General features: G+C 44.0%; 1 protein-coding gene across 1 annotated transcript in view; it reads right to left on the bottom strand.

Moving 5' to 3' along the window:
• The window catches only part of SDHB (succinate dehydrogenase complex iron sulfur subunit B), a 37421-nt gene extending 23974 nt beyond the window's left edge, over nucleotides 1–13447 (bottom strand). Inside the window, exons 1-2 of the mRNA XM_082468677.1 lie at nucleotides 13179–13447; nucleotides 2876–3003 (exon numbers count right to left, since the gene is read on the bottom strand). Of these exons, the coding sequence (XP_082324803.1) occupies nucleotides 2876–3003; nucleotides 13179–13250 (200 nt within the window). The 5' untranslated portion in view covers nucleotides 13251–13447. The remainder of the gene's footprint in view (nucleotides 1–2875; nucleotides 3004–13178) is intronic.

Raw genomic sequence — 13447 nt, 5'->3', positions numbered from 1 at the left:
TGGTTCCATGCATGTCCTACGTGCCAGTCGGAATACAGTCTTTGGTACATTTCATTGCATTTTGAAGAAAGGAGATTGATGGATTTCAGCTTCTACAGAGACTCAGGACCTGAGGCTGCCGCCGCCGCTCCCCGCTGTGCGGCCGCTTGGAGCCCCCCCCCCCCCACCCCGTGTCCCTTCAGAGTGACCAGCCGAGCATGGGTCAGGATGCCGGAAGCCACGGGCTCAGGCGACCCAGCTTCCGGCCCGCCCACCCGACACACCAGCCCCACCAGCCACCCGCTCGCACCCGCTCTTGCCGGTGCCCTCAGCACGGCCTGATTTTTTTTTTTAAAGCAACAATTAGTATGGCTGAACTCAAGATCTGGGCACAGTTCATAAACAGAATTTGGGGCTCCCCCTCTGTACTTCTTTCCAGGATTTCCCCCTCATTTTCTGGTGCTATGGTAGCTTCCAAATATATCATCTGGTTATTCAAGCTAGTGACCACACTAAGACTGTGGGGTTTTTTTGTTTTTGTTTTCAATAAATTTATTTATTTATTTATTTTGGCTGTGCGGGCTTTCTCTAGTTGCGGCGAGCAGGGGCTACTCTTTGTTGCGGTGTGCAGGCTTCTCACTGCGGTGGCTTCTCTTGTTGTGGAGCACGGGCTCTAGGCGCGTGGGCTTCAGTAGTTGTGGCGCGTGGGCTTCAGTAGTTTTGGCACACGGGCTCAGTAGTTGTGGCTCACAGGCTCTAGAGCGCAGGCTCAGTAGCTGTGGCACACGGGCTTAGTTGCTCCACGGCATGTGGGATCTTCCCAGACCAGGGCTCAAACTCCTGTCCCCTGCATTGGCAGGCGGATTCTTAACCATTGCACCACCAGGGAAGTCCCTAGACTGTGATTTTTTTTTTAATCGAGTTTTAGCCCTTGCACTCCCACATCAACCGGGGCTTGCCCTCAGGTAAAAAAAAAACATGCAAAAATAGTTTATTTATCCAAGCAACACTCTATACTTACAAGTGTCAACTCCCTTCCAGTGTCTGCCTGCTTTGGTCACTCTCCTGTGCCTTCAGGTCATTGCTTCTTATATTTATCTTATAAACCAGAGTGTACAGTTATTATTTGTTGAAAGGTTAGTATGAGGGAAACTATTCTGCCATTATTGGAAGTAAACGCAATCACTTTAAATTTTATCGTTAAAAACAGAGTTATGAATTTAACTCTTCCAGTTTTAATCACATTCTCTAGTTTTAATTTGCAATGTTTTTATTTTCTAAGTATCTGATAATAATATTTTTATTATTCCTTAATCAAGTAGTTATTTAAAAGAGTGCTTTAAATTTCCAAGTAATTAGGGTTTTTTTGTTCTTAATATGAATTTTTAGTTTTATTGTATTATGGTCAGAAAATGTGGCCTGTACAATTTCCCTTTCTTTGAATTTTATTAATAATTTTTGGTTGCTGAATATTTGATAATTTTGTCTGAGAAGAAGATTATGTATCAATTAACTCTATCTTATTAAAAGAGTTTGTGTGTTGATAGAGTTTAAAAAAAGCATTTAAAGTACCTGTGGTTTTCAAATAACTTTTTTGGTGCCATGGAAGCTTTTGTTCAAAAGAAATACTTATTCATTTACAAATAAAACAGATCATAAAACAGAGCAGCTCTGGTTCTACTTGGGAGGTGGAGGTGTGGAGTGGTGGGAAGCTAGAGCCCAGCCCACTAGATTCTTCTTTCCTTTTGGCTACCTGTGGAGATTCTTTAAAGATGGAAGATGGGGCTTCCCTGGTGGCTCAGTGGTTAAGAATCCTCCGGCCAATGCAGGGGACACGGGTTCGAGCCCTGGTCCGGGAAGATCCCACATGCCGCGGAGCAACTAAGCCCGTGTGCCACAACTACTGAGCCTGTGCTCTAGAGCCCACATGCCACAACTACTGAGCCCACGTGCCACAACTACTGAAGCCTGCGCACCTAGAGCCCGTGCTCCGCAATAAGACAAGCCACCGCAATGAGAAGCCCATGCACCACAACGAAGACCCAATGCAGCCAAAAATAAATAAATAAAATTAAAAAAAAACAAGATGGAAGAGGAGCGGTTCAGGAGTGGTAATGTGAAGGACTCAACGTGCTGTTGTTGGCTTTGAAGATGTGGACTATGAGCCAAGGAATGCAGTTTCTCTAAAAACTGGGAATGGCTCTCAGCTTTCAGCCAACAAGAAAACAGGGACCTCGGTCTTACAACCATAAGGAACTGAATTCTGCCAACAGCTCGAAGGAGCAGAAAACGGATTCTCTAGTCTCTAGAAAGGAACACAGCCTGCTGACACCTTGATTTTAGTCACGAAACCTTTACCAGACTTCTAACCTACAGAACTATAAGATAATAAATCTATGTTGTTTTAAGCCACTAAGTTTGCAGCAATTATTAAGACAGAAACAGAAAGCTAATACATAGGTATGGATCATTTTTAATATTTAAACTACACCCCTATCTTGTCCTATCACCATTCCAGCCAAGTTTACAGTGCTTATCATTATTATAGAATACATAGGTCCATATACATAAATTAACATAAAAACATTGAGTATTTTTAAATTGTTAATGTGTTAATGACTTCAGATACTATGCATAATGCCATCTTTGTCAGTATTCCTAGAAACTGTTATACTTTGATTTGCGGGAAGGAAACGAATTTTGTAAAAGTTGTTCTTCTTGGTATTATGTTTTTGAATCAGGTATCTACCTTGTTGTTTTAAAAATAGATGATAAATTCCAGAGCCACTGGATAATCTGTTTTTAAACCTTCCAAGGATGGGAAAAGCATGTCCCTGAAATAGATCAAGAGCTCACCTTCATTTATCAAATACCTAGCTTTCACAGAGATACTCACTTATTCAAATCAATTTCGTAAGTTTGCATATGAGGTTTATCTCCAGTCTTGTCTGGGTCCCATCGATAGATGGCAAATTTCTTGATTCGGGGAGCTGTGGCTGCAGCTGTCTGGGCCCCACGGCAGGCCTGAAATTTAAAAAGTTCATAAGAAGGAAAAAAAAAATCATTAAAAATGCAAGATAAATCCTTCTGTTTAGTTGCCACTATAAACTGCAATACTGGATACAAACCCACACATTACTGACACAGTCTTCTTGGGATAGGCAGTCATCCAATATCCAACACACAATACTAAGTACCTGTAATATGCCAGACATGGTGCTGGGGGCTGGTGAAATGGTGCTTAACAAAAGAGACATAGCCTTTGCCCTTATAGAATCTACTTTGTAGTGAGCAAGAAGATAAATGAAATATTCACAATAAAGTGTAGAGAGGGAAGAATGCAGCAGAGACTTGCACTAGTCTAAGTGGTCGGGGGAAGGCTCTATAAATGATATTTAAGCTGAGGCTTGATGTATAGGGATGAAGGGGACGGAGAACAGGGTGTTATAAACCTAGGAACAACACATGTAGAGGCCCGGGTGGGGGAGAGCACAGGCACCTGTGAGGACCGAGAGAAGTCCACTGTAAAGCAGGGTGACTTGACAAGGGATGGAAGAGTAGCAGACTCGAGGAACTTAAGAAAGACTTGTAAGTTTTGATTTTATCCTAAGAGCAATAAGAAGCTAATAAAAATTTATCAGGTGGGTGACACAATCATTTTTATTTTTGAGAAGAACATCACTGGCTTACAAGGGAAGAACTGTCACATGACATCTGGGGAAACCAGTTAGAAAGCCACTGCAGTTGTCAAAATGAGATGCTGGTGCTTTTCGATTAGGTGTCTTAGTCTGGGCCATTGTAAGAAAATACTGAAGGCTGGGTGGCTTAAACAACAATCATTTACTTTTCACAGTTCTGGAGGCTCGGAAGCCCAAGATCAAGGTGTCAGCAGATTTGATGTCTAGTGAGGACCTTCTTGGTTTGCAGAGAGCTACATTCCTGCTCTATCTTCACATGTTGGAGAGATCTCATGTCTTTTCCTCTTTTTATAAAGGCATTAATCCCATCATACAGGTCCTACCCTCATGACCTAATTTAACCCTAATTCCCTCTCAAAGGCCCCATTTTCAAATACCACCACAGTGGGGATTAGGGCTTCCACATATGAATTTTGGGGGAACACAAACATTCTGTCCATAGCATTATGGCAGGAAACAAGATAAAGAATATTGTATCTTAAAATAAATTTAGGGAACTAACAAACAGCTGAGACCTGCTCTCCCTGATGATTCTGTTCCATCTCCTGGGCACTTACAGTCTCTGCCAGTGGGTTTCACACAGAGAGCCAAGGAATCCTAGAGTGCCACCCAGGGGCTGCTGGGATAGGATAAGGTTAAGAGGGTGGGCCTGACTTCCCTCACGCCTTCAACCGCAACAGCCGCCCCATAAAAACATATTTGCAAAAAGGGTGCTGTTGCTCAAAAAAAAGTTTTATATTTAAGGTTATACTCATTTAAAAAAACACTATTTATTATTGCCTGGCACTAAATTAAATGCTTTATATTAATTACTCCACTGAATCTTCATTTTAAAGACGAGAAAAATGAGGCTCAGAGACCAAGTGATGGGCCCATGATTACAGAGCTGTTGAGTGGAGCCAGGATTGGAACCCAGGTCTGTCTGTCTGGCTCCAGAACCCATGTTCCTAAACACTGTACTATTCATTTATGAATATTCTCAGGTCTCTTCTTGGTGCTGTTTTCTTCTCTTTACGTCTTAACTCCTTAAGGGCAGGTGTATTAGTTAGGGTTCGCCAGAGAAACAGAACCAATGGTGTGTACATATATATACACATATATGAAAAGAGACTTATTATAAGGAATTGGCACACGTGATTACAGGGGATAACAAGTCTCAAGATCTGCAGTTGGCAAGCTGGAGAGCCAATGGTATAGTTCTAGTCCAAAGGCCAGCAGGCTCAAGACCCAGGAAGAGTCGTTATTTCAAGTCCAAAGGCAAGAAAAAAAATCAATGTCTTAGTTTGAAAGCAGTCAGGCAGGAGGAACTTCCTCTTATTCGAAGGAGGGTCTGCCTTTTGTTCTACTGAGGCCTTCAGTTGATTGGATAAGGCTCATCCATGTTAGGGAGGGCAATGTGCATTACTCAGTCTATCAATTTTTTTTAATTTAATTAAAAAATTTTAATACAATTTTATTTTTTTATTTTATTTTCTGGCTGCGCTGTGTGGCTTGTGGGATCTTAGTTCCCCGACTAGGGATTGAATGCCGGTCCTCAGCAGTGAAAGCACGGAGTCCTAACCACTTACTGTATACAGTAAATCCCCTACATGAGAACCTTCAAGTTGTGAACTTTCAAAGGTGCGAACGTGCATCTGGTTCCAGCAAGGAACCATCTTCCACCTCCTCTCCCTCCTCCCGTCAGTAATTCTTCTTGCCTGTTCACTCGATGCCAGCCCCTGTATGCCAGCTGTTATACTGTACTACTGTACTTTTAAGGTACTGTACTGTAAGATTAAAAATGTTTTCTTTATCTTTCGTGTTTGTTTTTTATGTATTATTTGTGTGAAAAGTATTACAAACCTATTACAGTACAGTACTATATAGCCGATTGTGTTAGTTGGGTACCTAGGCTAACTTTGTTGGACTTACGAACAAACTGGACTTACGAACGCGCTCTCGGAACGGAACTTGTTCGTACGTAGGGGACTTAACTGTAATGCTAAGCTGCCCCCATCCCATAGTCCTTGAAGCCCTTTTGCATTTAGGCAGATGAAACAAGGTCTCAACAAGTCCTGCTGAGCTTCTACTGTGGTGATGAGGGATCCTGCCAGTCCAAAGAGCACTTATAAGTTGAAGATAGAAATATTCAGATGGTATTCCAGGCCAGCTAATTCTCTTGTACACTGTTAAAGAAAGTAAAAACTCTTAAGGTTAATTGAGTAATTATAAGAAATGCAATGGAGTTTATTACTTGCTCGCAAAAACCGCCCCAAATTAAATGAAGCTGAAAATATCAGCTCTCAGTATAAAAGAAGAAAATGTATGAAGAAAATGAAAGTGAAGGTGAGGATGAAAGCTGTATTTTATCTTATCACCAAGCTGGCTAAGATCATTAATAAAAGGAAAGTCATTTCTACAAATGAACACTTTTCACTAGGGACTCCATTGTGAAATGACAGGAACGTTTGGCTAATGCCACCTTGTGGTGTTTAAGAGGAAGTGGGAGAAGTGAAAAGATTCCTGAAGATATTATTATTATTATTATTTGGCCGTGCAGCATGGCTTTCGGGATCTTAGTTGCCCGGAACCTGCAACCTCAGCAGTGAAAGCGCGGAGTCCTAACCACTGGACCACCAGGGAATTCCCTCTTGAAGATATTAGCTCCAGAGGCCTTTTGCTTGCTTAACACACCCCCGTTTTTGTTTTTGTTAAATTTAATGAGGTATATTCATTACAATAAAATTCACTAATTTTAAGTGTATAATTTGATGAGTTTTGATAAAGTTGTATAACTTCTACCACAATTACGACAGAATATTTCCATTCAGAAAGTTCTCTAGTGTTTCCTTGCAGTCAGCACCCTCTCCCTACCACTGGCAACTGATCGGCTTTCTATCACTACAGATTTGCCTCTTATAGAATTTCATATACATGCCATGAGATAATACATCTTGAGTCTAGCTTCTTTCGCTCAACATGATGCTCTGAGATTCATTCATGTTGTTGCATATATCCATAGATTGTTAGTTTTTAAAATTACACTTTTCATTTGGAAGTAACTGTAGAATCACATGCATTTATAAGAAATAATACTGAGATCCCATGTACTCTTCACTCAATTTCCCCCAGTGGTAACACTGTACAAAACTACAACACAATATCATAACCAGAATATTACCACTGATATAGTCCAGGTACAGAATATTATTTCCATCCCCGCAAAGATCCGCTCTTCTACAGCCATAGATAGCCATGCCCCTCAGGCCTCCCATTCCTACTCCTTCACCCCTAGCAATCACTAATCTGTTACATTTCTGTAATTTTGTCATTTTAAGAATGTTATATAATGTAATCATCTCATATGTAATTTTGGGAGACTGGCTTTTTTCCATTCAGCATAACTCTCTAGAGACTCAGCCAAGTTGTGTGCCTCAACAGTCATTTCTTTTTATTACCAAGTAGTGTTCCATGGTCTGATGCACCTCAATTTGTTAAGCCATTCACCCACTGAAGGATATGCAGGTTGTTTCCAGGTTTGGGGCCATTATGAATAACGTTTAATGAACATTTGTGGACGAGTTTCTGTGTGAACATAAGTCTCCATTTCTCTGGGATAAATGCCCAGGAGTGTAATTGCTGGGTTGTATGGTAGTTATATGTTTAACTTTTTAAGAAACTGCTAAACTGTTTCCCAGAGTGGGCGGCTGCTATGCCTGAGGCAGTAGTAGGGGGAGAGGGATAAAATGCCTTTAAAAAATGTACAGGGACTTCCCTGGTGGTGCAGTGGTTAAGAATCTGCCTGCCAATGCAGGGGACACAGGTTCGAACCCTGGTCTGGGAAGATCCCACATGCTGCAGAACAACTAAGCCCATGAGCCACAACTACTGAGCCTGCGCTCTACAGCCCGCGAGCCACAACTACTGAGCCCGTGAGCCACAACAAGCCTGTGCACCTAGAGCCCATGCTCCGCAACAACAGAAGCCACTGCAATGAGAAGCCCTGAGAAGCCCGGGCACCGCTACAAAGAGTAGCCCCCGCTTGCCACAACTAGAGAAAGCCTGCGTTCAGCAACGAAGACCCAATGCAGCCAAAAAAAAAAAAATTAAAACAAACAAACAAAAAAACCACACAACAGAGTATCTGAAGGCGATAAAGCCCAACATAAGTTTTGGGGTACCCCAAAGTGTCAGTAATTTTTTTCCAAAACAACTAATTTAAATTCATTTTGAGTTTTTTATACAACGTATTTTATACAACATTTGGTGGGGTAAGGGGGGGCTAACAGGAATGAAGAGAGAAGATACTGAAATCAAAATGGCCAGGGCAGGTTGTGGTTCTAAAAGTGATGGAACTTTGTTCATCTTGAGGGCTGAACTAAGAGTTAATCCACAGGATTTTGGGAGCTGTGATTAAAAAACCATTCCCCAAAGAAATCTAAAAATTTGTTCTGTAGGTGTATGCAGTAGAAGTAATAATAATAGCTTTCATCACTCAGCCCTTACCACGTGCCAGATGTCGTACTAAATTATGTCTAATCTTTACAACATCTCTACGAGGAAAGTTTTTTATTCTTAATTAAAAAATGAGAATAAGGTCATATAACAAAAGAGTCAGGATTCAACCATAGGTCACCTGACTTCAAAGTCCAACCTTTTAGCCGCTACATAGTGGTGAAAATGCAAATCCAAAACAGAACAGCACAAAAAGATAATTCCTCTCCCCCAAAAGATGCATAGAGCAAAAGTTTTTACTCTACTTAAACAATCAGCAAGATTTTAGGCGGTAGTTGGTCCAGATATAGTCATTCACTTATTTGTTCAACTACTATGCTCCAGGGACTGTTCTGGGCTTTGGGGGAATCAAGGACCAAACAGACATACATCCCAGTCCTGTGCAGCTTACACAGTGATTGGAGGAGACGCACACAAATGAAACCTACAGTTTGTCAGGTGGTGATAAATGCCATGATGGGGGTGGAGGGAGGGGTAGAAGGGGAATAGGGATCTTGGAGACAACTCTAAACGGGGTGGCCAGGGAAGACTTCACTGAAAAGCTGACACTTGAGCAAAGATCCGAAGCAGGTGAGTAAGCAAGCCACACATAAATCTACGGGAAGAGCACAGAAGGCAGAGGGAGCACGGAGCACAAAGATCTTCAGGTGGGAATGTGTGTGAGGAGAATGAGGCGCCGGTGGTAGCTGAGAATGGAGTGAGTGAGAGCGACAGGAACAGGAGAGGGAATCAGGACGTTAATGGAAGAACCAGACCACGCAGGGCCTTGGAAGGACTTTTGCTTCTACCCCGAGTAAGATGGGAAACTACTGGAAGGTTCTGAGGAGTGACAAAGACAAGTTTTGAAAGGATCACGTTGTCTCCTGTTTTGAGAACCAACTGTAGAGGTGCAAAGATGAAAGCAAGAAAACCAGGAAGTAACTGCGATAATCAGCTAAGAGATGATGATGGCTTGAACGAGGCTGGTGGCTGTGGAAATGGTGAAAAGCCGTTAGTTTTTAAATACACTTTAAGAAGGAACTGACAGATTTGCTTACAGATTGGGAGTGAGGCAAAGAGCAAGGATGACTCGAAAGTTTTTGGCCCACGCCACGTGAAGGATGAAGTTGCCATCAACTGCGATGGGAGGGAAAGTTGGTGTGTGTGTGGCAGGGGAGTGGCAGGATTTTGGTTTTAGGCAAGCAAAGTTTATTAAATATCCACGAGGAGATTTTGAGAATATAGTTGGGTGGCCATCTGAATCTGAAGATTTGGGGTGAAGTCTGGGCTGGAGACATAAATTTAGGAGGTATCTAAAGCCCAAAGGAGTGTCTATAAAGATGAGGCCTAAGGACTGAGCCACAGCATTTAGAGTTTGGGGCAAAAAGGAGAAATCAGCAAAGGGAGACAGAAAGAACTGCCAACGTGCAAGGGGGAAAACCTGAAGCCTGGGATGTCCTGGGAGTCAGGCCAAAAAAAGTGTTTTGAGGAGGGAGTGAACAATATGCTTCAGAGAGCAAAGTACCATGAGAACTGAGGACTGACGTTGGATTTAACAAAGCCAAGGTCACTGGTGACCCTGACCCAAGTACTTTCCGTGAAGTGGTAAGCATGAAAAGTCTGACTGGAATAGGTTCATGGGAAGATGTGGGGAGATGAACTGTGGTTAGCGAGTTTAGACACCACCTCTTGAGACATTTTTCTATAAAGATGAGTGGAGAACTGGGGTGGTGGCTGGATCTGGCTTTTTATTATTATTTTTAAGACGGAAGAAATTACACCATGCTTGTGTGCTGCTGCTGCTGATCCAACAGAGAAGGAAAACCTGATAAGGCAGGGGAGAGGGGAGACTTTCTGGAGAGCTATCTTTGTCTTTTTTTTTTCCCATACGCATCTTGTGGGGTCTTAGTTCCCTGACCAGGGATTGAACCCAAGCCCCCTGCAATGGAAGCGTGGAGTCTTAACCACTGGACTGCCAGGGAATTCTCATGGAGAGCTATCTTTTTTTTTTTAATTTTATTTAATTAATTAATTAATTAATTAATTTATGGCTGTGTTGGGTCTTCGTTTCTGTGCGAGGGCTTTCTCTAGTTGCGGCAAGTGGGGGCCACTCTTCATCGCGGTGCGCGGGCCTCTCACTACTGCGGCCTCTCTTGTTGCGGAGCACAGACTCCAGACGCGCAGGCTCAGCAATTGTGGCTCACGGGCCTAGTCGCTCCGCGGCATGTGGGATCCTCCCAGACCAGGGCTCGAACCCGTGTCCCCTGCATTGGCAGGCAGATTCTCAACCACTGCGCCACCAGGGAAGCCCTGGGGCTACTCTTCATTGCAGTGCACTGGCTTCTCACTGTCGTGGCTTCTCTTGCTGCAGAGCATGAGCTCTAGGCGTGCAGGCTTCAGTAGTTGTGGCACGTGGGCTCAGTAGTTGTGGCACATGGGCTTAGTTGCTCCGTGGCATATGGTATCTTCCCGGGCCAGGGCTCGAACCCATGTCCCTTGCACTGGCAGGAGATTCTTAACCACTGAGCCACCAGGGAAGCCCTGGAGAGCTATCTTCGAACAAGCAGTGGGACAGAGAACACGAGTGAAGGGCAGCCACTGGAGTGCTGCTGGTTGTCCCACAGTAACAGGCAGAAAAGGAGAATATACAGGAGGAAGTGGGGAGGTGGGCAAAAATTTGAGGGTTTTTTTTCTTTGTAGCCTGTCCAGAAATTTATACCACAAACCCATGATCAAGGTGGCGGGGGCGGGGGGGGGGGCGGTGGTCCTTCAAAAGCATTTCTACCTCAATCTACAAAACTAGTGAGTATTCAAGGCTTAGCGCACCCTTGTAGGAAATCTTGGATAAGATGAAACCCACAGTTTATAATTTAAGGGAAGAAGCAAGATCATCAACAACTGGACTGAATCTGGACGGAGGATGAGAAGGGTGAATTCTGCATCATGCTGAAGGCAGCTTGTTATGTCCCTAGGAAAGCTTCCTTAAGGAGCAGGCTTGGAGCTAGATAGATGTGTGAGTGGCATGGGTCCAAATCCAAGCTCTACCACTTAGTAGCTGGATGTTCTTTGGCAAATTACTTAACCTTTCTGATTTTATTTCCTCTTTTGTAAGAAGGTTGGGAGTATTAAAATCTACCTCATAGGATTAACTAGAGGGCCAAGTTTCTAGCATGGCTCAGAAAATAAGTTCTGCTTTTCAGCACTGACAACCGTATCAGTTCTTGTATTATTCTGATTGGCAGATAGGTATCCTAAGCCCTGCCGGTGCTAGGAGCAATGATATACACAACTGAAAGTAGGTGGTAATTGCCTTCAAAGAATACAGAGTCTAGACGAAGAAATGAGGCAACAACACAAACAACAGTTAATATGTTACAGTTAAATACTTACAGGCAGAACTGTGGTTCAGTGGTGCAAACTAAATAAAAGGAATTCAGAAGAGAAATCCTACTGTGTCCTAGACTCCTAGGAACCTGAATGTACCCAGAGCTAATACATCAAGCTCATTACTTTTTAGGTGGCTTTTGTGGGTATGAATGCATATTCCTACAAGGGGGTGCATGTGTGGGGGAATCTTCTATTTTCTCTGCCCTCAGGAGACCCTACAATGGCCTCACCTGGAATTACAACACTGACCTATGAAACCAGCCTTTTCTATAATTCATGCTTGGAAGAGGGACCTGAGCTTTAGAACTCACTCTCATTGGTGGGGCTCTCACAACTTAATTGCTTGCTCAGCAGCTATAAAAGGAACTGGTAAACAATGTCGCTATCAATCACCAATTTAACGTTCAGAGGGCACCAGCTTGAGGCTCTGGTAGGCAGTCCTCTTTCTCATCCCTCCTTCTCAGAAAGACTGTAAAATGACTTGTCTAAGTTCATGTATAGCATATTGGAAAGAGCTAGCATTAGAAGATGGGCCATATGCACTGTGCTGTGTAGCCAGAGCAGTTACTTAAATGAGACGTATTCTCATGGAAGTGCAAGAAGAGGAGAGGACTGAATATTTCTTGTACACCTACCATGTGCCCAGATCTGTGCTAGGAGTTTTTCACACATTATGTTCAAAACACTGCATTTAGGTCCTGCATCAACTGGTTCTTGGCTGTGATATTTTTGAGCAAGTAAAAAAAATCTTCTTTCTGGGGCCTCAGTTTTCAAATCTCTAAAAAGGAGGTTAGAATTCCTGCTCACCCACCTTACAGGGTTTTTTCAGGAGCCCAGAGGAGGAAAAAAGATTTGAAAGGGATTTGTAATACCTCAGTCCCTGATATACACAGATTGCAATGGCAGTTTCCCTTCCCCGTCTACCTGTTCCCATTCAGAATGCAGATCAGAAGTGTGTAGTTTCCTGACAATACAAGGGGCGTGGAGGAAACATATCAATGCACTCGGAATAATATAAATAAGAGCAGCGCCAAGCTCTGTACCTGTGATCCAAGCCCAAACTCTGTCGGTATTATGATACGTCCTTTACAGACAGGGATACTGAGAGGATGACGCTGCTTTAAGGAACCCAGGTCCTCAGGGGGCTGAGTGGATTTTCCTCCGTTTCTCCCTTCCCCTCTTTACTGAGCCCTCAACCTTGCACCCCGGAGGAGTGCCTCGCCTCCCAGTCCCATCCTTCACGCTCCGGCGGTTCTGTCTTTCTCAGAGGTGATGGTTTGGTGGCAGAAAAAGGGCTTGGCGTTCAAATGTTTGGATTCGAATTCTGCTTCCAAGTCAGTCGTCACTCGCTCGCCATGTGACCTTGGGCAATTCAAGTCCCCTCTCTGAACTTCTTTTTTATTCTTATGTCTAAAAAAATCCTCTCCGCCCAGACCAACTCACAGGCTGCAGAGAGGTGTAGAAAGATAACCAGCAGGTACGCTCCCGTCCAAAATCAGAGCCCTGAGCAAGCGGGAGCTGGTATCCTCCTCCCTGAGGCCTGGCCCTGTGCTCCCCTCAATCTCCTCCGCCGCCCCCTCAACTGCAAGCCATCTCCGTGACTTTCATCCCTGCCCTTCCCACCCGAGAGCCGAAGCTCACCTGCAGGCAGGCTCTGCCAAGGGTTGTGGCCGGGAACCGGCGCCTCAAGGAGACTGCGACCACCGCCGCCATCTTGGATCCTGACGTCGAGCCCCACCCCTTAACCCCGATGTCACTCTCCGCCGGCGTCCCGCCGAGCACCGCGGCACCGAGCCAGGATCCACCGAGGACCCGCTAGCCGCGCAAGAGCCACCGAGGGGGAGGCGGCTTCCGGTTTTCCGAGTGGGAGGAGGGAAGGCGGAGACAGTCAACAAGAGCGTGCGCAGTTG

Source organism: Balaenoptera physalus (genome assembly GCF_965194825.1).
Source record: "Balaenoptera physalus genome assembly, chromosome: 1".
In the NCBI taxonomy this organism is placed as follows: Eukaryota; Metazoa; Chordata; class Mammalia; order Artiodactyla; family Balaenopteridae; genus Balaenoptera; species Balaenoptera physalus.
Note: the sequence above shows the minus strand (reverse complement) of the source record. Positions and strands in the feature narration are given on the sequence as shown.